The 25,784-nt window shown below is 41.6% G+C and overlaps 1 protein-coding gene across 1 annotated transcript; it reads right to left on the reverse strand.

Moving 5' to 3' along the window:
* Positions 1 to 998: 998 nt before the first annotated feature.
* LOC5507784 (A disintegrin and metalloproteinase with thrombospondin motifs 16) lies at positions 999 to 25,391 on the reverse strand. Its single transcript, XM_032376542.2, has 26 exons — positions 25,206 to 25,391; positions 23,115 to 23,175; positions 22,846 to 22,880; positions 21,621 to 21,693; positions 21,144 to 21,478; positions 20,663 to 20,819; positions 19,935 to 20,080; positions 19,683 to 19,766; positions 19,009 to 19,130; positions 18,727 to 18,740; positions 17,694 to 17,796; positions 16,642 to 16,782; positions 16,019 to 16,172; positions 15,648 to 15,743; positions 15,018 to 15,163; positions 13,211 to 13,359; positions 12,562 to 12,686; positions 12,070 to 12,193; positions 11,402 to 11,491; positions 10,522 to 10,685; positions 9,163 to 9,289; positions 8,814 to 8,937; positions 7,476 to 7,692; positions 2,541 to 2,819; positions 1,691 to 1,874; positions 999 to 1,146 (listed from the first exon to the last, which is right to left on the reverse strand). The coding sequence occupies exons 2-25, from the start codon at positions 23,152 to 23,154 to the stop codon at positions 1,692 to 1,694; spliced, it is 3,228 nt and encodes a 1,075-aa protein (XP_032232433.1). The 5' UTR covers positions 23,155 to 23,175; positions 25,206 to 25,391; the 3' UTR covers positions 999 to 1,146; position 1,691.
* Between the last annotated feature and the right edge of the window lie 393 nt (positions 25,392 to 25,784).

Below are 25,784 nucleotides of genomic sequence, written 5' to 3' on the forward strand. Positions count from 1 at the left end.
TAAAACAGAGCGCTGGATGAAACATAGCACTGGATAAAACAGAGCGCTGGATAAAACAGAGCGCTGGATGAAACATAGCACTGGATAAAACAGAGCGCTGGATAAAACAGAGCGCTGGATGAAACATAGCACTGGATAAAACAGAGCGCTGGATGAAACAAAGAGCTAGATGAAAAACAAAGCGCTAGATGAAACATAGCACTGGATGAAACATAGCACTGGATAAAACAGAGCGCTGGATGAAACATAGCACTGAATAAAACAGAGCGCTGGATAAAACAAAGAGCTAGATGAAAAACAAAGCGCTAGATGAAACATAGCACTGGATGAAACATAGCACTGGATAAAACATAGCACTGGATGAAACATAGCACTGGATAAAACATAGCACTGGATGAAACATAGCACTGGATGAAACATAGCACTGGATAAAACAGAGCGCTGGATGAAACAAAGAGCTAGATGAAAAACAAAGCGCTAGATGAAACATAGCACTGGATAAAACAGAGCGCTGGATGAAACAAAGCGCTAGATGAAAAACAAAGCGCTAGATGAAACATAGCACTGGATAAAACATAGCACTGGATAAAACAGAGCGCTGAATGAAACAGAGCGCTGGATGAAACAAAGCGCTAGATGAAACATAGCACCGAATAAAACAGAACGCTGGATGAAACAAAGCGTTGTATAAGGGAGTAGCCTTTGGAAGCCAAAAATCATCGGCGAGTGTTCGCAGAACACTTTAATCAGTGTGAAATTCAAACATCCTATTATTCAAAATAATGCAAGGATGGTATTAAACAACATCACAACAGTGGCCGTAGGAACAAAATTCGTTAGGCAAACTTTCGATAATAAACCATGAATTTCCCTCTAAACATGGCTGAAATCATCTTCGGGGACCCAGGGCGTCGCAGAGATCAGAAAAAATGAATGTGCCTTGTTTGCGAGGCGCTCTCCGTGTACTAAGAGGAGACGAAGGGAATATTACTGAGAAATTTCAACGACACCCTTTTATTGATCTATATTAATTGCTATCGTTTAACTCTGTAAAATTGTACTCAAATTGCTTACAACAAATCTTATGAATATTTTATTTATTGATGTTCCAACCAGTGGCTTGTTTATGCTCTTCATGATCGCAATCTGCAAAATTAACATATCAATTAAAAATATTAAGTGTTGAATATGCACAAGTCTAGACACATCCTAATATCATATTTGGGTGTGGGGTTGTGGGATGTTAATCATAGCTAACCACATCATTATCATCATCATCACTATTTTATCCGTTTGCCCGTACTGTCTTGACCAGTTGACCTTTTTAAAACCAGTTTGTAAATCTTTCAAATTTCATTTTAATTTTAATCGTTCCGCCTGTTAATCAATGATTAGCTGATTGCTTCTCCTCCTAACTCGTTGTCATCTCGTTTTTTTTCGGGTGATCAAAGCAGTTCCCCCCCTTTACAAAACCAAAGGAATCCAGTCGGACTCCTAAACCATCACCAAATCAATTTGCAAATTATCACTATTTTCATCATTGAGGCTTTAAAAGACAGCATTTACTGATTTAAATCCTATATTCAAATATTGGCTGAAAGAAAGTGAGGTAGCTAGGTTTGGATGACCCATCTTGAAGTCAGAGGAGTAAGTCTCCTGAGATATGATCAAATTAAATATGTTTGATCACCTTAAGAGGAACTGTTTATCTGATAAACAGCAAGCACGCCTCCAGCTCCCGTCCCTTGGTACGAATTCTGGGAAGTGCACTCGACCTGGCCGTGCATTGAATAATTACTTGACGAGTCGCCTGACCAGCACTCGCCGTAATACTCGATTCCGAAGTGGGTCCAAGTGGGATGTTCAGCCGTTACCTTTGAGGAAATTTACAATTGATAACAATATAATTTTTTGTGATGATTGGTGCGGAGGGGTGATGGAGTTCTGCCTTCAACTAGAAAACAAGAACATAAACAAAGAACCAAAGAAAACAAACAAACAATCCCAGTTAAACGGGGATGCATGTCGTATTTTGAAGGGCCGTAGCAAGGGGGTGGGGAACTGGAGGCATGTGTCCCCCCCCGACCATTTTTTAAAAAGAATTATAAGGAAATGATCAGTAGGGAATGGGTGTCCCCCCTTAATGTTTCTGTATTGTGCCCGCCCCCGCCCCCAATCTTACGTTCCTGCTACACTGCTCTATTCTTTAGGCCTCATCCTTGTTCCTGGCTCATTTAAGGTTAGCACATTATGCCTATATTATCAAAATTACATATCAAATCGCCTTTAAAGTGTATAACGGGCTTGATACACGCTTTTTAAGCGTTTTGTAAAACTTTTATGAGATATCTTTCATTGTCGGGGCTTCACCCCGGTGTAAGGACCATTCCCAGATCGTATTAAGCTCTGTTTTAATCATGATTTTTTCTACCATTCGTTCTTCTAAACAACAGTGACGCAACTCACAGGTTCTTACACTGGGAACAAGCCGTTGTTAGAGTAAGGACCTGTCGTACTACCTAAAGATCCAATTTTCTTACCGCTGCTTGGCATTTTGCAATGGTTGCGCTCATATCATTCCAGTTAATTTCATCTCGGAAATTTGCGACCGACGTAGGTAGAGGACGTTCAGAACTACTGCTAGTGAAACATCCAAGAAAGTGGAAGCACTGGATGTCGCTGTTACAGACTTGTTGCACTGATGGCTTGGTGTCATGATGACAATGGAAATCTGCGAGGGACTGGTACACACCGTTCAGGTCCTTCTGCTTACAGGATACGGTCCTTGTCTGTTGACCCCCCGCACAGGTCGTCGTGCACTGAAAAGGGAAACGAGTAATTTGTCGTTAGTTATTGTCTGAGACGTATTAAGAGAAGATGGAAGACGCCTGATTTACTTCATCGACCCAGACCTCTCCAGTACGACTACGATATCAGCGTCAGTAGTATATGCTCGGTCTCTTGGTAGTCGTTTGTGACGGTGGAAGTGGCGGTGGAATAATAAATGCATGGTATTGGATATAAGTACCAAAACCATGAAGTGCTTGAACCATAAACCAACTCGTTTCGCTAACCTTCCCCGAGCTCCCTAGCTCAAGATAAACTTTAAGATGGCTATTGTTGAGCGAGAACGGAGAACGTCTATACAGACTCGGAGATAGGGAATATTACGCCTCGGTTTGTCTGTTTATAGTAACCAGGTGCTTTCACGGACCGGTGGATCATGGAGGATCGTGTGGATCAACCTTAAGGGTTTCTCAGGCTGGCCCAGTCCGCCCTTCGAAACCGTGGAAGCCAAGATAAATGTCGTAAGAGACGTAATACAATGCTTGAATATTTAGGCGTTGTTGTATTTATAAGTGAATCTTTTAAAAAGAAAGCAGTGGGAAAAAGAGCGACACAAGCCGTGGATGGTGTATACAAAAAAGGCTTAGTTCCGTGTGAAATTAGAATGCTTTCTACAGTGTCTATTCCCTTACAATCATCGGTTGTTATTCGATAAACAATCCGGGTTTTTTCAAGCTTTTGTTTTGGTGGTTTTTGTGGCGTTTTTCGATAAACAACATTGTCACAACAAAGTGAATCATTTGTATCTCCTGTATAATTAGCGTTACCGACACAGGGCTTTTTTTGGAATTGCAAACTAGACCATAGAGTGTCCTGAGGGGTTTTTGCGAGTTGAGTAACGCAAGACCGTCGTAAATATGTACATACACCAAGGAAACTTTATTGCAGCATTGGTTTACTTTATGAATCCGCATAACACAGTGTGCATAGTACCTGTACTGTACTATGCTTTTCTTTTGTTGAATTATCAAACTTCTCCTTTTTGTCCTTCTGTGTTTGTATTGGTTTTTCTTGTATTAGTCTACTCTTTTCTGTGTGTGTGTGTGTTAGTACTTTTTGTTTTTTTTCTTTCAATATAAAATAACAAAAAACAATTATTCCAATATATTTAAAACTCAACCTACCTCGATTAGCTATTTGTGGGTTGAGTAACCATTAAAGCAAAATTGGAAAGAAATAAAAAATTAATGAATGAATGAATGAATGTTGTATTATACATAGAATAAAAGAGATAAAGACATCACTTTGATTTAACACAATAGGACCTGCCATCTCCGCCTTGTACTATTTGTGTGATCAGAGGTGTCACGCGAGCTGTTGGACTGCGCTCTATCTATACTAACCGATCTTATATTTATTTCAACCCTTCCGCTAAAAAGTGGAATTTTTGCCGATCGAAGTCTATACCGGCGCTGTTTAATCTTTTTCACTAGTGGCCCCCTCTACACTGTGGGCGTCATCGTCTAGCCTGTTTTTTAATAGATTTATCTGGACTCATGGATTCATCACGTGTAAAGTCTGGCATTACAAACAAAGGTTCATTTGGTAATTTCTCGGGTGTATATTTCAAGGGACCTGGTAGTGATGGAAATATGATGTTTTGAAAGGTTCAGGCTGTTGTTCCCCTCGTGCAAAATACGGGATGGTTGCTGGCTGTGAGGGTGGGACCACTGGAGGTACACTTGGGATAGCATTGAACCTAGGTTGCTCTAAGGGCTTTTTTGATGCTTCATGTATAAAAAATAATCCTGAATTTGTCTGTATTTGATGAAATTTTCACTGTCCCCGAAGTTTTTTGAATTGAGGATATCGTTCATGTGGTCTTTTAGCTCTCTCATACGCTGTTCTTCGGAAGAAATTCTAGTATTTTGATAACGAAGTAAGTTTGAGGCTTCTTTTTCAAAATATCCCCATTGTTTTCCTTTTCATCTGGCATTTCACCGGGTAAGACGTTGGTACGGAGTCTGCATTGGTCACTAGTTGTGGGCTTCATATCGTCACAGAGGTAGCCATAGGGTCTTTTGAAGGCTTCTTCATACTTGTCAAGAAAATGGCTTGTCTGTCGTGGGTACATTTGTTAGGCCAAGGTTAGCACTTGCAACTGATCTCTGGGATTTTTAAACAACACCAAGTAATGGCTATTAAACGATAGTTTCGGCTGACCCAGCCTTGATGGAATAAGTCTTGGTGGAATAAGTTTTGTACAATGTAAATCACAGATAGGGTTCTATAATGAGATCCTTTGTTTAAAACCTTTGAGATCCTTTTGTAGTTTCAGTTTCGTATATTGACATCAAAATAGGAGTCCTGTTCCAACTGGACTGGAATTCCATTGATAAACTCTATATCCGGCACAGACATGGATAAGGCCGGTTGCCACTGGGAATAGCACCACACGATTCGTTGAGGTGGAGCCGCTTGTTGTGAAGAGTCGTGTAGAGCAATCTTGGCTTTCTACAAGCTTTGTGTTCGTGTGCGCCGCACCAGGCCGCGGCAGTATTTACTTGACACAGCTACTCCCGGGCAAGTACATGTTCTTGTCCAAGTAGCCCATAATGTTGGGAAAGGTTACATCCCTTTGGATAATGAAGAGATGAATAACATCAGAAGACACGGAAAGGCTCTGAACCACCTGGTTAACCACTAGTTATCTTTCAAAAAGAAGAAACAAGTCTTGGCGCAAAAAGGCTGCGGGTTTATACCAAACCTGCTTGTTCCCTTGTTGTCCGCACTCCTGATGGTATGAATAAAGGTAGCTAGAGAAAAGAACGTTTATTACAAAAAGGTGTTCAACATGAAACGAACTCTAAAGTCCGACCCGTCTAGTGGACATGCCAGGATCTATGACGTTCTGAGACTCCTCCCGAGGGCTGTTCCTTACCACAATGCTCGAGATTTTTTACATAGCATGGTAACCTCCAAGGATATCTTATTTTGGTCCCGACCGGTGAAATGCACCACCGCCAGCGTAGGATCCCAAGAACCCAGATCACAGAATTGTACCTCTTGCTCCCCTAAACCAATAGGCCTGAAATCATTTTTTTTATAGTCGGCAGGGTAGCCGCAACAGCATGGCCATTTACTTCGGACCGTTGTCGAGAGACTAGCAGAACTATTAACAAACGACTTATAAAAAATAATGATAAGGTTCTAAGTGGTATCGTGACACAAAAAGAAAATCAGATGGGAAGTGGTGAAGATTGTGCCCACAACGAGGAAGAGAGCGTTGTCAGTCAAAGTGATTTAGAGGAGACAGATTCAGATAAAGAGAGTGACGAAGAAAGCGAAGAAGACATGGCGGAGAAGGAAATATCTTGCGCTAGATGTCAGTAGACAAAGCCGAGGAATAACACTTTACTGGATGCCCTCAATGGCGCACGACACCAACCAAGAACCCTACCACAGGAATAAAACCATCCAGCGCCCTATTCGTGCAACGGAGTCGCACATGGAGGATGCTGTAAAAGAATCGTATCGTTGCTGTGATAACTGCGTTAGAAGGCAATACAGAAAACACTAAGGACTGCGAAGCGACCGTTTTTTGTTATATGTGCATGATTGACTGGTCGCATTCGACGTAGCTATCTTGTAAAATATAAAGGCTCACGTGACACCTTTGATCACAAACACAGATGGAAGACTATTGTGTTAAATCAAATAACAATAATTTAAAGACACCCCTCCAGAGCCAATATTCTTGTCTATTTAGATAACGCTAAACAGATTACAGTATTGTTGTTGTCGACTTGATTATTGTCTTCCTTGTTTCTTGACTGCTTTTTGTTGTTTTTGTTTTGTCTTGTGGCTATGCCACAATTCCCCCCACCCCTCCCCCCTCTATGGCGAAATCTAGCCATGTTAATAATTATTTGCTCTGGCTGGTAGGTCTCTTCTCCAGGGCTGGGATCCAGTATATGTATTAACTTCCCTCTTTACTTTCTTCTGCCTCCTGCAGCAATGCGGGCAACCCAAACAACCCCCGGTCATGTTGGCTCTCTTGCGACTAAGACAATCCACGTGACATTTTCCACTGCAGCAATCTAGTACTTTCATACAAGCCGGCTCTAAGCATATAATGCAATCCTTTTTTATTTCACGTAAACATAAAAGGTTTTTAAATCTTTTTAGAGACAACAAATAACCCTTAGGCATGTAGACAGGCGATTTTATGCAAATACTTTTCTCGAGTTAACGCCAACTGAAGTCTCTAATCAAACACACCATAACATATGAATAAATGCGAAAAGGAATTGTTTTATGATTTAGGTGTCCCCTTTGTTAGTACTTATATCCAATACCATGCATTACCCAAGGATATTTGTCATCAGTCGTGTGTGCATTAATTCTCTCGTGGTCGATGAACTCTCACGAGAAAAACTTTTTACCACAAATTATCACAGTCCAATACTCCTCGCTCTAATACTAATAAATATCTCGATTCTACCTACGACCACCAAAAGACCGAGCATATACTACTGACGTCAACTTTCGAAGCTTTTGTAAAGATGGAATCAAGTTGGAATTAAGTCAGATTTATGTCTGCTTTTTGAAATTTTAAAGCTTTCCTATGCTTCTTGTTTTCCATATCTATTTGAAAAAGGTTGTATGGAGATAAGAAAATAACGTACCGCTGACCAAGCTGACGGCACCCATTCAGCTGGACAGTTGACCTTGTTACACTCCTGGCTCAAGGTGACGGTTGGTTTATTTTCGGCACAGTTGGAATCGGAAAGTGTCTTGTACTGCATAGACCCAGTGAACGTCTCACGGCGGCAGATGACCGAGCGGGACTGAGTACCTTTACCACAGGTAGCAGAGCATGGGCTCCATTCCGTCGTGTACCAGCTGTCAATCAAAAGTGTTTGTTATTTCCGTTCTACATTCCTGTTTATGGAGGCATGTATTCCTTCAATTCCATGCTTCTTATCACTTCTTATCATATCAATCAATCTTGTTTTGAAAACTGTCGTTTTTCTAGTTCGCTCCGTCAATTATTTATTTCGAGGACATACCAAATTTGGAAGTGCGCTTCCATCATTTTTTCTCTTTTTATCGCTCTTAAGCTACCTACGTCAAGTATTTAAACTTGTAGGAATTCGTGTTTACCTCTACATATGTACGATTTTTTAGGCTGCCATTTAAAAAAAAGCGGCCCAGATCCTAACGTTTTAGGGTAACACAGAATTCCCGCGCGCTTGACCCAGGCTCTTTTCGACCGCGTCCTCTATTTTATGTCAAGCGTCTTCCTTGTCACGCTTTTTTTTGCACGTCTTGTGTCTCTTTGTTCCTTGTCTCTCTCTCCCTATTCCCTGTCACGCGTTTCATGTTACTCCTCCTCTATTTCCTGTCACGCGTTCCATGTTACTCCTCCTCTATTCCCTGTCACGCGTTTCATGTTACTCCTCCTCTATTCCCTGTCACGCGTTTCATGTTACTCCTCCTTTATTCCCTGTCACGCGTTTCATGTTACTCCTCCTCTATTCCCTGTCACGCGTTCCATGTTACTCCTCCTCTATTCCCTGTCACGCGTTCCATGTTACTCCTCCTCTATTCCCTGTCACGCGTTCCATGTTACTCCTCCTCTATTCCCTGTCACGCTTTTCATGTTACTCCTCCTCTATTCCCTGTCACGCGTTCCATGTTACTCCTCCTCTATTCCCTGTCACGCGTTCCATGTTACTCCTACTCTATTCCCTGTCACGCGTTTCATGTTACTCCTCCTCTATTCAGTGTCACGCGTTCCATGTTACTCCTCCTCTATGTCACGAGTCCCCTATTCAATGTCAGATATTTCCCCTCTTTTTACACTCTTAACCCAATTCGACAACCCTTATTGTCACGTATCGCTATATTACTAATTGCAAATTATAACACTGGGATTTCAGTACTGTACACGAAGTTGACATCATGTTTAAACCATGTGGTAAGCCTAGCCCCCTCTTAACATCACGTGGGTATTTGCTTACCTGGCAGTACACGTGGCGGTCTCACAGTCTTGCGTTGTAACGGGCTTCGCACCTGCGCAGACGCTGTCTCTGACGTATGTGCCGTCATCTATGCGCAAGCACGCCACGTCACGCTCTTGGGAGCCTGTCAAATATAAGTTCTCCGGTGAGCAGATCTCAAACTATTAAGCCAAGTCCCCCAAAAATCACATCCATTTTTGTAGAACTTTAAATGGGTCAAGACATTACTATTTACTTCCAAAAAAATTCAGAAACAATAGACGTGCAAAACGGATATCAGTTACAAAACGTATAAGTTAACACAGAAGGAAAGGTGCAAAGGGACACAAATCCCATGCGGGACACTGACCTGGTCCACAGGCATTCGAGCATGCGCTCCAGCTGCCAATCTTCCACTGAACATCGCTGCTACTGACACTCGTCTTTCCCGCAATGAAGTACTTCCAATTGACCGGCTGGCTTGAACCAGTTACACTCTAAAACGGGAGGAAAATAATAATCATTATACTCTAATTAATCAATGAGTAACGCTTTTTACATAACATCGTCTTAAAAAGCCACTGTCGCGCGGGAAACCTGCAGTGTTTTAAAGCGTTGGGGTCTATTTTGTTTTTAAATTGCGGCCTGCAAAAACACGAATTACTGCAAGTTTACGTGGAAATTTTCGACGTACTCAGGAGACAAAAAAGCGAAAAATTAAATGTTGGAAGCGGCGACATCCAAATGTGTTATGTAATGTCATAATAAGGAATTGACCGAGCGAACTAGAAAACGACAGTTTGGTATGGTTGTATGGTTGTATGAGTTGAATGGAGAATAATCGATAAAAGTTTCATATAATAAGGAATTGGCCTGACGGCTAGGGTATCTAAGCGTATGAGATTTCGAAGTAGACGTACTGGTTACCTGGGGTGCCTGTGGTGTATCGTAGGATACCTGTGGCACTTACCACCATGAATAGCCCTAGTTGAGCGTTTGTCGGTCCAGACATTAATGGTATCTTATCGTGTGGGATACCTGCGGTGTATCTATGGGATGCCTGTGGTGCATCGATAGGATACCTGTGGTACTTACCACCATGAATAGCTCTAGTTGAGCGTTTGTTGGTCCAGGAAAATATATGATATCTTATAATGTGGGATACCTGCGGTGTATCTATGGGATGCCTGTGGTGTATCGTAGGATACCTGTGGCACTTACCACCATGAATAGCCCTAGTTGAGTGTTTGTCGGTCCAGGGATACTAATGGTATCTTATCGTGTGGGATACCTGTGGTGTATCTATGGGATGCCTGTGGTGCATCAATATGAGACCTGTGGTACTTACCACCATGAATAGTCTTAGTTGAGCGTTTGTCGGTCCAGGAAAATATATGATATCTTATAATGTGGGATACCTGTGGTGTATCTATGGGATGCCTGTGGTGCATCAAAAGGATACCTGTGGTACTTACCACCATGAATAGCCCTAGTTGAGCGTTTGTCGGTCCAGGAAAATATATGATATCCTATCATGTGGGATACCTGTGGTGTATCTATGGGATGCCTGTGGTGCATCAATATGAGACCTGTGGTACTTACCACCATGAATAGTCCTAGTTGAGCGTTTGTCGGTCCAGGAAAATATATGATATCCTATCATGTGGGATACCTGTAGTGTATCTATGGGATGCCTGTGGTGCATCAATATGAGACCTGTGGTACTTACCACCATGAATAGTCCTAGTTGAGCGTTTGTCGGTCCAGGAATATCTATAGTATCTTGATAGTAGTGGTCCTCGTGTCTGTAGATGACCTTCGTACCAGCTGCTTGGACGGTAGTACTCCATGTAGGAAGATTTATGAGGTAGGTACCAGCAGAGTCTTTAATTCCTGATATTTGAAATAAACGCGTATTTTATTTTTGCGCTTCCGTGGCCACCAAAGTTTAAAAAAATGCCCAATTAGCATCAGTATATCACTGTTCTAAGAGGATTTCATCGTGTTCTGATATACACTGAAATATTTTTATTTATATGTCACGCTTGTTGGCTAGGGCCACTGGTTAAAATCAGATTGCACGTTTCTTGCATCCTTATTGATCTACTTCCACAAAACTGTAGCCACGGTTGCGCTAGTCGTACGTTAACAATGTCAAATTTTCTAATTTTGGCTCAATAGATCATTTTATCATTAGATGACACTGTGAGATGCGTTGCACTTAATAATGCTATTTAATAAATTTACACTTATCAAGCATCGGTATCGGGATATTGAGAAAAGCGTATTGCCCATGACAAACGATACAACCTAAGGTCTGAAACACTTTCAGTTGAACTTATATATTTAATATTTTTTTTGTATGAATGTTGCTGGCTGGCCTACAATTTAGCCTTTGCTACAACGGTTAAAACAGTCGTTAAACGATTATTGATTAATAAAAGAGGCTTTCGGCTTCCTCCTTTCCACGCACTCCCTCGTTATTATTTTTTTATATTTATTTTCTTCTATTATTCTTCATGATTTTATAATTCTCAAAAGCTTCAGCTTTAACTAGATATCTAAGGCCGGCAGAAATCCCCCACCCCTCTCACCCACAAGATATTTACCTAAGACGTTTGCGTCCACGTTGCTCTTTGCCACGCGCACCTTTGTAGCCCCAGCGGGAAGATCAAACATGTGACAACCGGGAAAGGGCCCTGGGAACGAGGCCGATATTGTACAATAGATTTGATTAACAAGTTTGTATTCAGAAGCACGATGGGAAGGGGTATTATAAGAGCAGGGGCGTATTCAGGATTGGGTAAGGGGGGGGGGGGGGGGAGGGGTGGAAGCAGTCCTAGGTATCATAACGGAAAAGCACAAATGATGAAAACGTTGTCGTTTTAGGGGTCTGGTACCGGGGAATCTTAACTTCTAAGCCACTATTTTTCTTTTCTGATTACAAGTCATAAAGTTTACTAAGCACCTGTGGTGCGGCAACCTTGAAAATGTCAAGAATCCTGCAGTTTTTTCAAATAAAGAAATAATTAGTTCCCTTATATGGAAGTGACCGATTTTGACAAAAACGACAATTTTTGGCAAAATTTTCTTGAAATGTGAAATTTAAAGATTACTCATAAGAAATGACCCACTTTTTGTTGTGGAGGTGGAGGGGGGTGCGCGCGCATCATGGTATTTTGCTAGGATGACAAAATGGCGGCTGAAGTGGCGTCGCCCCTCTCTCCCCAACAGCAAATGTCATTGAAAAAATGCAAATCACGTGTCCAGCACTCACCCCAGCTTGTACACGATTGTGTGTATGAGCCAGTGACGACCGAACACGTGGAACTATCTCCATTACACACGCCACAGCGGTCAACGTGCTGCCCGGACCCAAGGACGCCATCACATCCGACAGGCTGAATAATAAAGTGATAATTCATTGCTAATTTAATGTTTTTACAGTTTCACTTTAAAGCGATAGTAGGGACCGCGGACTATGTTGAAATAAAAAATGGGATTGCTGACAATTTAAAAAAAAAAAACGGAAAAACTTCAGTCACTTTTTTGGTATTACAGGTGACGTCCCCAATGTGGTGTAGAGTACGCCGGAGCTATTCGAGTTGTCAAATCCAACTGTTTTTATTTGTAGTAAATATATAAGTCTCGGTATTATTGTTGTTTAAAAAACCCTTTTCATATCCTAAACCCTAGTGAAATTTACATTTCTCTTTTTCATACCGAATTTTCAGGCCCCCTCTCCCCTCTCCCTGACATTTCCATTTACCTTGCACTTTCCTTGAATACAAACGTCTTTGATATTTGTGTCTGCTTTGCAGCGAGAACCATCCTGTGCTATTCCATGATCGTAACGCACTGATCCGGCGACGCAATATAGATGACAAAGATCGTCTAATAGATAGTAATAAAAGAAAGTAAGTAGGAAAATAGTAGCGAATAACAAAGCAAGAAAAAAAAAAGAAAGAAAGAAAAAGAAAAAAAATATCTTTGCAATGATTTGATCGCCAGCATATCAAGAAAAAATAACCGAAAATAGTCGTTTTTCCCGTGTTTGCGTGATTTTGAATTTACTTTGAGCTAGAGTCGTACCGGCAACAGTGTAACTAAACTCCGAAATCAGACCTAGAAACGGACCATTAGGAATGTATCAGGTACAGAAAAGAATCATACACAATAAAAAAACTGGAATAATTTCACATTAATCCAACTCCTCCAAGGCGGAGACAGCATTACAGCGGCGTAGCCAGGATTTTTAACAGGAGGGGGCCCAAAAGGGACTTTTAATGCATTTTCTCATGTATTTTAGATAATGTCCCATACATTTACTGTATTTTTGGCTGCTAAAAGGGCGCGCCCGGGCACCCTAGGCCATCCCCTGGCTACGCACCTGCATTTTGATATTAAACCCGCCTTACCGTTCTCGTAGTGCGCAGAGTATGCTGAGTTCACCGACTTGCATTGATGTTGCCTCTGTGTGTCTGTTCCGCTAGGACACGCCTCAGGATTGCAAATTCTGTATTCTCCTTTACTTGAACCAACACAGTCTGCGCCGCCTCTTGAGGGTCTACAAAATAAACCTATAGTGAGGGGACTAGGACTAATAAAAAGGAATGGAGACGTGGGCAAGTGCGGTCTTGCATATATTAAGATATATATAATATATTAGCATATATTAGAATATATTCTACTTGCTAAAAACTGTCTGTCTATCTGTTCGTCTACTCACGCGGGGCTCGTACAAGTTCGTGTTTTCCACTTACTTGGGATTAGTGCAAGTCAGTGTTTTCCACTTACTTGGGATTAGTGCAAGTCCGTGTTTTCCACTTACTTGGGATTAGTGCAAGTCCGTGTTTTCCACTTACTTGGGATTGATGCAAGTCCGTGTTTTCCACTTACTTGGGATTAGTGCAAGTCCGTGTTTTCCACTTACTTGGGATTAATGCAAGTCCGTGTTTTCCACTTACTTGGGATTAGTGCAAGTCCGTGTTTTCCACTAACTTGGGATTAATGCAAGTCCGTGTTTTCTACTTACTTGGGATTAGTGGAAGTCCGTGTTTTCCACTTACTTGGGATTAGTGCAAGTCCGTGTTTTCCACTTACTTGGGATTAGTGCAAGTCCGTGTTTTCCACTTACTTGGGATTAATGCAAGTCCGTGTTTTCCACTTACTTGGGATTAGTGCAAGTCCGTGTTTTCCACTTACTTGGGATTAGTGCAAGTCCGTGTTTTCCACTTACTTGGGATTAGTGCAAATCCGTGTTTTCCACTTACTTGGGATTAGTGCAAGTCCGTGTTTTCCACTTACTTGGGATTAGTGCAAGTCCGTGTTTTCCACTTACTTGGGATTAGTGCAAGTCCGTGTTTTCCACTTACTTGGGATTAGTGCAAGTCCGTGTTTTCCACTTACTTGGGATTAGTGCAAGTCCGTGTTTTCCACTTACTTGGGATTAGTGCAAGTCCGTGTTTTACAATTACTTGGGATTAGTGCAAGTCCGTGTTTTACAATTACTTGGGATTAGTGCAAGTCCGTGTTTTCCACTTACTTGGGATTAGTGCAAATCCGTGTTTTCCACTTACTTGGGATTAGTGCAAGTCCGTGTTTTCCACTTACTTGGGATTAGTGCAAGTCCGTGTTTTCCACTTACTTGGGATTAGTGCAAGTCCGTGTTTTCCACTTACTTGGGATTAGTGCAAGTCCGTGTTTTCCACTTACTTGGGATTAGTGCAAGTCCGTGTTTTCCACTTACTTGGGATTAGTGCAAGTCCGTGTTTTCCACTTACTTGGGATTAGTGCAAGTCCGTGTTTTCCACTTACTTGGGATTAGTGCAAGTCCGTGTTTTCCACTTACTTGGGATTAGTGCAAGTCCGTGTTTTCCACTTACTTGGGATTAGTGCAAGTCCGTGTTTTACAATTACTTGGGATTAGTGCAAGTCCGTGTTTTCCACTTACTTGGGATTAGTGCAAGTCCGTGTTTTACAATTACTTGGGATTAGTGCAAGTCCGTGTTTTCCACTTACTTGGGATTAGTGCAAGTCCGTGTTTTCCACTTACTTGGGATTAGTGCAAGTCCGTGTTTTCCACTTACTTGGGATTAGTGCAAGTCCGTGTTTTACAATTACTTGGGATTAGTGCAAGTCCATGTTTTACAATTACTTGGGATTAGTGCAAGTCCGTGTTTTACAATTACTTGGGATTAGTGCAAGTCCGTGTTTTCCACTTACTTGGGATTAGTGCAAGTCCGTGTTTTCCACTGCACGCCACCGCCACATGTGTAGGAACACGTAGAGTAGTCCGCTGACCAGTTGGACCAGCCGCCATTGATAGGCCCTGATAGTCCATCATCGACACATTCGCCCGCAATGCACCACTGGGTAGACAATATTGAGATAGATTTGTGAAACGGCATTCGACTTAAACAAGGACCTGCTGCGCGCCTGGTCCAAGTCGTCATCGCTTTTTTTGGGTGGATATAAAACCTTTCGAAAACGATGACGCAATTTACCAAATGCGGATCAAGGCATTCGCCAACTGCTTAGGGGATGTTTAAGGATTTCTCGGATTCTGCCATTTCTTAGGGTATATAATTCTACCAACTGCTATTCTATTATAGGGGATGTTAAAGGATTTTTTTAGATTCTGTTATCTCTTATAGTTAAAAAATACTTTGAACATACCCAATGTGCTATCTCTTTGGGGTAAGAATTGCTGTTGATCACACCCAAAGTGCTATCCCATAGGGTTAAATTGTGTTCATTTTGCCGACTATCACGATCATCCCCGTCTGTTTTTATCGGAGTCCCCCACCTGGGATCTGTATTTGTATCACTTGCATTGATATAACTTTTACACACCTGTCGATCTCCACAGCTGGTCCCGTCAAGGGGTGCGAGGACTGTAGAAGGGCAAGTGGACCCATCACTGGAGCAGAATAGTGAGTCACAGGAGCTCTGTAATTAGATAAGGTCAATTACGCTCCAACACAAAACATGTGGTCATATTAACTTCCTTAAGGCAATCAGTAGCGGATCTACGGGGTTGGGGGAGGGAGGTTTATGGGGTTTAAACCCCTCTTGATCTGCCTTTTTATTGTTTTCAAAATTGTTACGAAGGTAAAACAATGACGAAAATCTAGCAAAAAGCTAGATCCGCCCTTAGCATAAAATAGTCATGATTTGTTTTGATAAGGGTTTCTTTTGTGCTCCTTAATGCATTCGAAACTCACTTTTTTCTGTGCGCACTCCGTGTAGGCGCTACCATACTGCATCTGGCATTGCTTGTTCCGGTCGTAGATCTGTCCAGGAAGTTTGTCGTGCCAGGAAGAAGGGTAGTGGACGATATTTCCAGGCGCATCATCGAGCTCGGTACACAAATCTCCACTGGGTAAGAAATAGTAGATACAAACTATCATATCCCTCCTATCATACCTAGTATGCAAATTAACCCATATAAGGCACGAGGTTGCTTCCCATATCCTTTGTTATTTACAACCCGAGAGTAAATAATGAATAGTACTTGCTTGTTGCTCTAATGTTTCCTGCTGTTGTCGTCGTAGCTTATTGAACACGCTAATATTTGTTGTGCTAACTCGGAATACAACCAAAAGCAGGGCCGTAACATGGAAAGGGCTGACGGGAGGGGCTGGTTTCTTCTGATTTTATGTTTAATTTATACGGAAATGTCCATAAGGGGCACAACTGTGCCACCCCCACCCCCCCACCCACCCTATCTCTGCATCGTGCCCCCATTCCCAATATTTCGAGGCTTCCAAAGGCTCTGTTAAGGATTAGACTGCCATTTGGAGGTCCCTTAACAAGTGTGCTTTATTTTGTTGGCTGTCTTACTCACCTGAGTACTTCTTGTAGTTTTTCACGGCTGCATGGTGAAAACCTCAAGGCTTTAACTCCGCTACCAAGCGTGCCAGACATGAGAAACTGTCCGTCCAGACAATCGGAACGGGAGGTATCGGCATCGTGACCGACGTTAAGTCTGTGGAGTTAAAAATTGGTGATGAACATGGTGATGGTGACGGTGATGGTAACGGTGGCGATGAACGATGGCGATGGCGATGGCGATGGCGTGGTAGTGGTTGTGATGATGATGGTCGTGGTTTTGATGGTAGAGGTTGGTGATGGTAGAGGTTGGTGATGGTAGAGGTTGGTAATGGTAGAGGTTGGTGATGGTAGAGGTTGGTAATGGTAGAGGTTGGTGATGGTAGAGGTTGGTGATGGTAGAGGTTGGTAATGGTAGAAGAGGTTTGTGATGGTAGAGGTTGGTGATGGTAGAGGTTGGTAATGGTAGAGGTTGGTGATGGTAGAGGTTGGTAATGGTAGAGGTTGGTGATGGTAGAGGTTGGTGATGGTAGAGGTTGGTGATGGTAGAGGTTGGTAATGGTAGAGGTTGGTGATGGTAGAGGTTGGTGATGGTAGAGGTTGGTGATGGTAGAGGTTGGTTATGGTAGAGGTTGGTGATGGTAGAGGTTGGTGATGGTAGAGGTTGGTGATTGTAGAGGTTGGTGATGGTAGAGGTTGGTAATGGTAGAGGTTGGTGATGGTTGAGGTTGGTGATGGTAGAGGTTGGTGATGGTAGAGGTTGGTAATGGTAGAGGTTGGTGATGGTAGAGGTTGGTAATGGTAGAGGTTGGTAATGGTAGTAGTGCTGGTTAAGGTTATGGTTGTAGTTGACGATTGTGGTGGTTTTAGTGGTAACGTGAAGGTGATGTTGTGGCCCGGTAATGTTGCTTTGGCGGTAATGTTTTGCTAGTAGTGGTGATGGTAGTGGTAATTGTAATGGCTGTATTGGTAGTATTTCAGAGGTAGTGGCTGTTGGTGGCGTTTATAACGATGACAAAACTGGCATTTGTACGTGAAATTCTGAATCTTGACTGTTTTCCTACTCACGCGTGAGCAATCTCATGCGCCATGGCACTTGCTGTTTGGATGCCTGTATCTCCTACAAGCACTCTTCCTGTGCTGCTACACACAGAGCCGGCTTCTGCTAAACCTAGACCAATGAATTACAGGCAATTGTGATTGATTTTAGAAATAACAATTATTTAAGATACGTGCTCAAATCAATCGAAGTTTTTTTTTCACTTGGTAATAGCTGTTAATGTTTGCCACCAACTTCCCTGAAGAATAATTGTAACTGATATCTTATACTCAGACTTTGTTTCTGCCTCGACTAAGAATACCATCTCCCGCCAGAAATTTAAGCTCGCTGATACGACACTATAATTCACCCTCCAAGAAGTGATTCATAAGGGCAAACGGAGCGTCTTTTGAGTAAATATTTTTTTTACTGCAAGTCAATCATCCACTACAGGCCCGTACCCAGGAGGGGTGCAGAGGGTGCGAACGCACCCCCCACACACAACGGCCGAAGGTCCACTTTAGGTTCTCAATAGACGTGCTATTTGTAGACAAAACTATAAAGCATAAGCTAGATCACACTGGTATGTAGCCAAATATGACAATAAACGTCCCGTGGAGAAAGACCAAAAAGGCACAAAAGAATCCCTCTTTGTTCTTTCGGCGGTGCTCAGATTATTATCAGAGGTCCACTTTTTCGGATTCCGCACCCCCCCCTCCCCCCAAAGTTAAATCCTGGGTACGGGCCTGCACTATAACGCTCATATTTAGCCCTTATAGTTACACATAACCCTTAAAGAGGCATTGTCACCAGTGTACTTCCGGAGGGCCAACGGAAGCCTTAACTAACAAAAGAATCTTTAGAATCCGCGCTATTAAACAGGCCATCCTCTCTAAATTACCAGTCACATATTTGAAAAAACTTCCAATAGACACATCGCTTCCACTGAGTTAAAAATCTTCGGAGATTATTATGTACTGACCGGAAGTAAACTGGTGTCGCTTTATAAATACTCTGATAGTAATAAGAGTAAACCATTTTTCTATACGTTATATCTCTTACCTCCAACTGTATTTCTGAAAAGAAAAAAAAAGAAGATCCAGGCTTAGCGTGACCTTAGCAAGCGCGTGCGGGGGATTGGGGGGGGGGGGGGGGGGTAGGGGACAGCAATGTTACATTATATTACAAAAGTGGCCTTGCGCTTGGCAAATTCGCGTGATCTTTTAGCGTGAACTCATAGCGCGAGTTCCCCACTGTTTGCCATGTCATAGCCCACTTTAGTTTGCCTGTCTAAGGGCCGACAATATCTACTTTAGCAGGGCGATCAGCTATAGCAGAACTTACGTCACTAGCACCACGACATCCGCATGCGCCGAATTGCTGTCCTCACTAGGAATGTTAGTTCCCATCCATGTCCCGAGCGCAGCTATCCGATCTCCCTTAGAAGCAGAGGAAGTGTAGCCCAGCTGAAATAGCAACATTTAGCATTATCCTAACAATAAAGTCTAGCATATTTTTGACGCTAAGGCTTCTTTGTTCTTCTAACTTAAAAAAATCATGTGGAGTGTTTTAATTGAATCGCCACTCGATTAACTTTATTTAGCTATTCTCTACCACCCACCAAACTCAACCTGCATTTGATCTCTATTCTTTCTTTTGAAATTGACCAATTGCCCCCTCCCCCCTCTGCCCTTGCAGTGCATTATTTTTTCTCACATCTGCCCTCCTGAAGTGCATTATCCTACCCCTGAATTGCGCTACAGCCCCTTCCTCCCTTCCATGATGTAATGTGTATTTCTACCCTTCCGTAGACCTGTAGTTTACCATTTTTCCCCTTTTACCCGCCCTGTATCTCTTCATTCCTCCCCATCCTACTGTAGTGTATAATGTCTTCCCTTCCCCACCCCTGTAGTGTATCAATTTTCTCTCTCTTAACCCTTGTCGTCGTCCGTTTTCCTTCTCTTTTACCCCTTTAGTGCGTAATTTCTTCCCCTCCCTACCCCTGACAGGGACCTTACCCCTCCTGTGTTGAGTGTTATCCCGACCACCACTAAGTGGATCTTGATATCTCCCGCGCTGCCTCCCAGAAAGACTTGACGCGTCTAGAATTGAAGATTTGAGTGAGTCTCTATAATGAAATCAGTAAAAAAAAAACAGCGCTTCTTGTTTTATATCCTTTTAGCTCATATCGTTCTTGTTTAGCTGAGCCGAAGCGAAAAAGCTTGGAAGGGTTAATAAATAAACCCGACGTCATATCTCCATCAGCTCACCACGTGTGCAATCATCAGCAAAACATTCGTCGTCTCATTGCCATATTTGGAAGTTATGAAATTGTCAGCAATCATATGAGTTTCCAAATACTTGTAACCAGTGCGTTTGGTCAGCGGTGCGTCTATACTTCGACGCAGGCGTGAAACTGAAAAAAAAATCGGCAGTTTTTTGGTGTTACCACCAGCACCAAAAACACAATGGAACAAAAGTAAAAAACAAAGACCTTAGAACGAGACAATAAAATAGTTTACAAAGCACCAAAAACAAAGCTTTTTTAACGCCAAGGAATACCCAAATAATCCTTCTCCATCAAGACGTTTCTGCTTTTTTTAAATTTGCTTTACATCGAAATAAATTTCAAATGATAAAATGTACATGGCGTAGGCCAATCACTAAGACTGGCTTGACAGACAGACTAAGGACCCATAAATACAACAGCCTCGCTTCCAGACAAATGTTTTACCAAACAACTTGCAAGAACTCCCAACAAGGATTTCTTTATGATCTCCTTAGTAAACGTATGGAGTGCCAAAGTCACTATCTTCTTAACCCTACTTCTAACCCTACATGAAGTACTGACCTTGGGGTCAAATCTTACTAGACCCCACTGACCTTGTGGGTAAACACAGGGAGCCCAACATCTACTAACACAGCGGTCACTTCAAAACTTTGACTATCAACCCTAAAAAAGCAATAATGGTAGAGTAGATAGTTCTGTGTGTCTTACCTGTTTCTCCAGTGACAAACTCTTCCATGACATCATGGACCGATCTTTGGTGTACCACGTGTGGTTGAGCCCGGCCTTTCTGCACATAGTGCCTTGCAAGATGGCTAGGTAAGGGTTGAATAAATAACGTGTCGTCTGGTGTGCTTATCAATCCAGCCTGAAATAAAAGGAATTGGGCATTGCTTTCAGTAATAAAATAAAAATAATATGCTGTCCATTTTTAAATGGTATTGGAGATTCTGTGCCCGGGAATCGAAAAACGTGTTTATTTTCAAGATGGCGGTCACAAATATCTTGGCCAATTCCAATTCCTTGGTTTTGGCATGGGAATAGTCGTACGATGTCAAAAAGGAAGTAAAGTGATTTAGGCAGACTCTCAAATAAAGTATGCAAAAGGGAAATGGAAAGTAATAACGGAATGGCTGAGGTAGTTGAGAAAACGAAGGCTTAAAAAAATTGTTATGCTGTTTGTCTCCCCTACCAGTCCGCCATCGCTCCTCAGCGCCACCATGGAGTCTGGGTGCGAGGTCACGTGACCACTGTAGTACTCAGCCTCTCTCGGTACATCGCTGCTGGTCTTGCTTCCATCCTTGTGCACGGTGTGTACACGTGCTCGCTCGGACAAGAGGCCGTCACTCTTGGCGACTTTCAGGTGAAGGTTTTTCCCCATTGCTCGAACCTTGAAATAATGAAAGTCGGGTTCTTCGGGCCCAGTACTTCTCCGCTGCCTAGATTTCTCGTGAGGACGGAGGTTGTAGCTAAGGAAGTTACCGGATTCATCGGAAAGGAATGGATGGACGATATCGTAAGCGGGCACTGTAGTGAAATTAGAATGATAATCAGTTGGTTCTACATATTATTCCCACATGCATGAAAAATAATGACAAAATCTATATATCTATAAACATTCCTGAAAGCTTTTCTTAAACTTAACGCATAACAATTTGTCAATCCTCACCTTTATTTCTCGAATCGACACTGAAAAATTTTCTTAGTTCTGCTTCCGTCATATGGTGATGAAGCTGGGTGCCCTAGTGACCGGTGACACCTTTAGCAAGCCTGCTTTTATATATAAACGTCGGTCTGGGAAGTCAGCGTGGGAGAGGTGTTGGGGAGGGGAGGGGAGGGGAGGGGAGGGGAGGGGAGGGGAGGGGATGGGAGGGGAGGGGAGGGGAGGGGAGGGGAGGGGAGGGGAGGGGATGGGAGGGGAGGATTGGCATTCGAACTGCTGAAAGAGTTTTAAGTGTCACACTTAACTCGTCTCTTTACTGGACTATAGAGTGTTTTACTTCATTCTCATGATTCTTTGGTGTATTTATGTTTTATGTCGAAGGACAAAGTGCTTTTAATACCTAAACGTAAATAGACAGAGTAATTTGAGAAAACTGAGAAGTGCAAATTGTCTACAAGGGCATACCACGAACCCCCTTTCCGAAACACGTCAAAATGGCATATTTCATGGTTTGAGTATGTTCTGATGCCGAAAATTTTCATTTTAAAAGATGCTGATAAAAAATTATCTGGTTCTTTTTCCCAGGAGGGACCATTTCTTTTTTCCCCAGCCATCAGTGGTAAGGCATTTTTTTCCCAAGCCGGCAGAGGTTAGGCATTTTATCACGTGAATAATTGCCGTATAACCGACCGGAACGATTTTGTTTTTCAAGCAACCGCTCCAGTGCCCCCAAAAATATTCCCAGTTAAAATAATTCGACTCCACAAATTTGCAAGCAGAACCATTTGGGACGATTTTTCACAGCAACCGAGGGGTCTAACATCTTCCCAGCCAGCAAAAAAAAAAAAAAAAAAACAAGATGCGGAACAGATATATTACGAAACAGATCCTTTTTGTGCCCTTGAGTCTATTAGCTCAGGGGCGGATACAGGGGGGTGGATTGGGTGGATATCCACCTCCCTTTTTGAGTATAAAAAAAATAATTGAAAGTCACTTTGAAGAAAATAAATGTCTGGACGGGAGGTACTGTCCATTTTCCTTCGCCTGCTTGACTTTGCTGACTCGACAAATCCAATTCAGCGTAAAGTAAGATCTATGTAGTGCCTTACCAAGAACCACTGAATCAGTTATAAGCCGTCTATCCAGCGATCATCCACCCCCCATTTAGAAATCCTGTATCCGCCCCTGAAGATGTTGACTGAATAGAAAAAGAAGATTATCGATAGCTTACCTTGCTTCTTGCATGGATGTGCAAAGTCAACGAGCCTACGAGTATATAAAAAAATTTAAAAATTATCTACTTTCGTTTTTTTGTTACGAAATGCTTTGTAGACAAATTAAAGGAAGAAAAGAAAGGAGAAGAAAAAATGGAAAAACGAAAGGAAGAAAGAAAAAGCAAGGAGGTAATGATACAAGAAAAATAAATAAGGAGAAAAGAAAAAAAAAGAAAAAGGAAGAATAAAAGAAAGAAAAAAAAATGTTTTTAACAGAAGATTTTACCTGCGATTGTCGCTACCAGCAATAGTGTTTTAGCAGCCATGGCCAGTCAAGACCCCGGGCCCTTTGAAAAAAGAGCTCACTTAGAAAGCTAGGAAAAGAGGTCTAAGGGGCTCAGCTAGCATTTGCTGGTTCCAATCTTTTCGTTTTATAATGATATTTGCTTTTACGTGGCTGTCGATGACCCAGGGCTCATTGGTCTTTGTGTTGCTCGACAGAGCAAACTCTCTGCTCGTTATTCGTTTTTCGTCTCTGCCTTATAAGGATTTGAATGCTTCAAACATTTTCTTTCTTTTTTGTTGCTTTTTTGTTAGGTAAATGGTGTTTGAATTTAAAGAAATAATGTTAACTTGTAGGCAATCTTGTTTTCCTTCCTGTCAGCTATTTTGAATAGGCCAAGGACAACATACATTTAGGTATATATTTAACATATTAAACATTTATATTTAACATATATTTCGTAGGAAGGGAAACGAGAAGTTGCACAATATCTTTGCGATTTCTAATGAAAGCAGGCTTTGGAGTTGATAAATTACACCGTTAATAAGATACTTATTTTTATTTTGGCATGAGTTCCCTCGACGACCATTATAGCTAATGAGATAAATGCGAAATATTTTGTCTACATAATAAAACAGTCATAACAAGTAAAGTCCACGCCTTGTCAGCAAGAGTAAACCAATGATTACTGTCGAATCCGTTGTATCGCGACCCGCGTTTTCAAAACACGAATTGGTTTTGGTTTTCTGTTCCGTTAGTAAAACCATTCTGTGCCAATCCGAGTCACGCTTTGTGCACTTCCCTCGTATCCTCTGGACGAAAAACAGAGAGTGTCGCGACAGAAAGCCAGGCAACTGCACCAGGCGAAAGATGGCAAGAATCTGATTGGCTTAGAATAATTTGACTGGCGGAACAGAAAACCTAAAGACATAAACAAATCGATGTTTTGAAAATGCGGCGTCGCGATACAACTGATTCGACAGTAATGAATGAAGTGGTTTACAAATATTGTACAATAAATGAGCACACTTTTGAATGCCTTGTGGGGAGCTCCCGTCCTAGCCGTCTAGACACGATAAGACAAATGAACAATACAATGTCAGGGCCGGGATAATATGAAGTCTATGCCAGAGAAACGAATGATCCTGCCGGAAAAACCTCCGTCTATCTTGTGTAAATTGTCTACAAGTCTGTCTCTGCTTGGGGCTGTTCATTTCTCACGAAGGATAAACTGCATTTTGGGTGCATTGTCTCATTTTTGGCATAATTGGAGTTAAACCTTTGTTATCTTTTAATTTTGTGTTGTTACTTTGAATGTTCTTTACTAGATTTTTTATTATTAATTTATTATTCTGTGATAGACTGCAAGTTGCCAGAAGGACAAAAAAGGAATTTAGAAAATACTCTCCAGTTTTCCTAAAAGGCAAAACCTTTTTTTTTAAATTGAATCGGAAGTGCAAACACTGTAGCGAACAATGAGGTGATAATTAAAGAATCTATATTAGAGTCTAAATCTTGTTCACTTTTAAATAGATAGTCTGTCAGTTCCGTCCTGGAATCATTAGTCATTTAGATATGTAACTATTTGTAATAATTTTCCATCAATGATAAAAATATTGTGCTTTTCGAGATGTGATTAATTATCCCTTTATTTTCTCTGCCTGTGAAACTGACAATGTTTGCCGTTGAGAACATTGAGGTTACGAAGTAAAGAATTTCGAAACAAGATTTCTTTCGAAATGATTTGTAACATTTTTCTTATAGGGTTAATTTTTCACCATGCTGTTCCGTTAAAATGCCTTATGAGTTACGACACGTTGTGCTTATACGTTACTCAACGCATAAATATAGTGTATTAGTCTTTTATATACAGTTTTTAGCCCTTACTTATCTTTTCTAAATTTGATTTATAACTTATTTTTGTTCTTGTTTTGCTTTATAGAAAAAGGTGCGAAAATTTTAACGAAAGAATTAAAGCTTCGAAATTGATATTTGGAAAACTGATGTCAAAAAATTGCTAAGAAAATTTAACAAAAAGGTGTGAATTAAAAGGATGTTAACCGGTGGGGCTTTCTCACATGGTAGGGATCTTACCTTAACAAGCGAGATAAGAGGACTCAAGACTCAAGATGTGTCGGGGAGCTTGACTTGTGTAGCCGCGAGGAGTCGGTAAATGAAATGCGGTTGTCCTCTAGCTAAATGCGCTTTTAAAACATGGGACTTTGCTAACCGGGTGGTACAAACAGACAGAATAAGTGCCACTTGTGGAAAAACCTCATTAATGTTATAACAGTTAATATGACTTTCTGTACCGGAAGTGACAAGGATATCTACCTACTTCCAGTCTAAACAAGCTTTGAAGAGCCGACGATGTTTAAGAAAAAGTACCAATAGAGCATTACTTTAAAGTCCTCAAAGTAAATACTTGTCTTGGATTGAATGTGCTTTATTGAGTTTTAAATGGGAATCTCAAGCCGATCTTTGCATTCTGTCAACGGTATATTGAGATCATTTCTATAGCTACTTTAGTATTGAATACTAGCTCTTCATTTAAGGTCATTTAGAAGCCTAATAGTGAAGCATTACATTGGATCGTGTTTGCACTGTTTTATTACAATAACGGAAATTAGTTTTGTTAAGTATAACGCGCCTCATATAAGGCTAAGAAAAAAT

Source organism: Nematostella vectensis, chromosome 9, assembly GCF_932526225.1.
Source record: "Nematostella vectensis chromosome 9, jaNemVect1.1, whole genome shotgun sequence".
In the NCBI taxonomy this organism is placed as follows: domain Eukaryota; kingdom Metazoa; phylum Cnidaria; class Anthozoa; order Actiniaria; family Edwardsiidae; genus Nematostella; species Nematostella vectensis.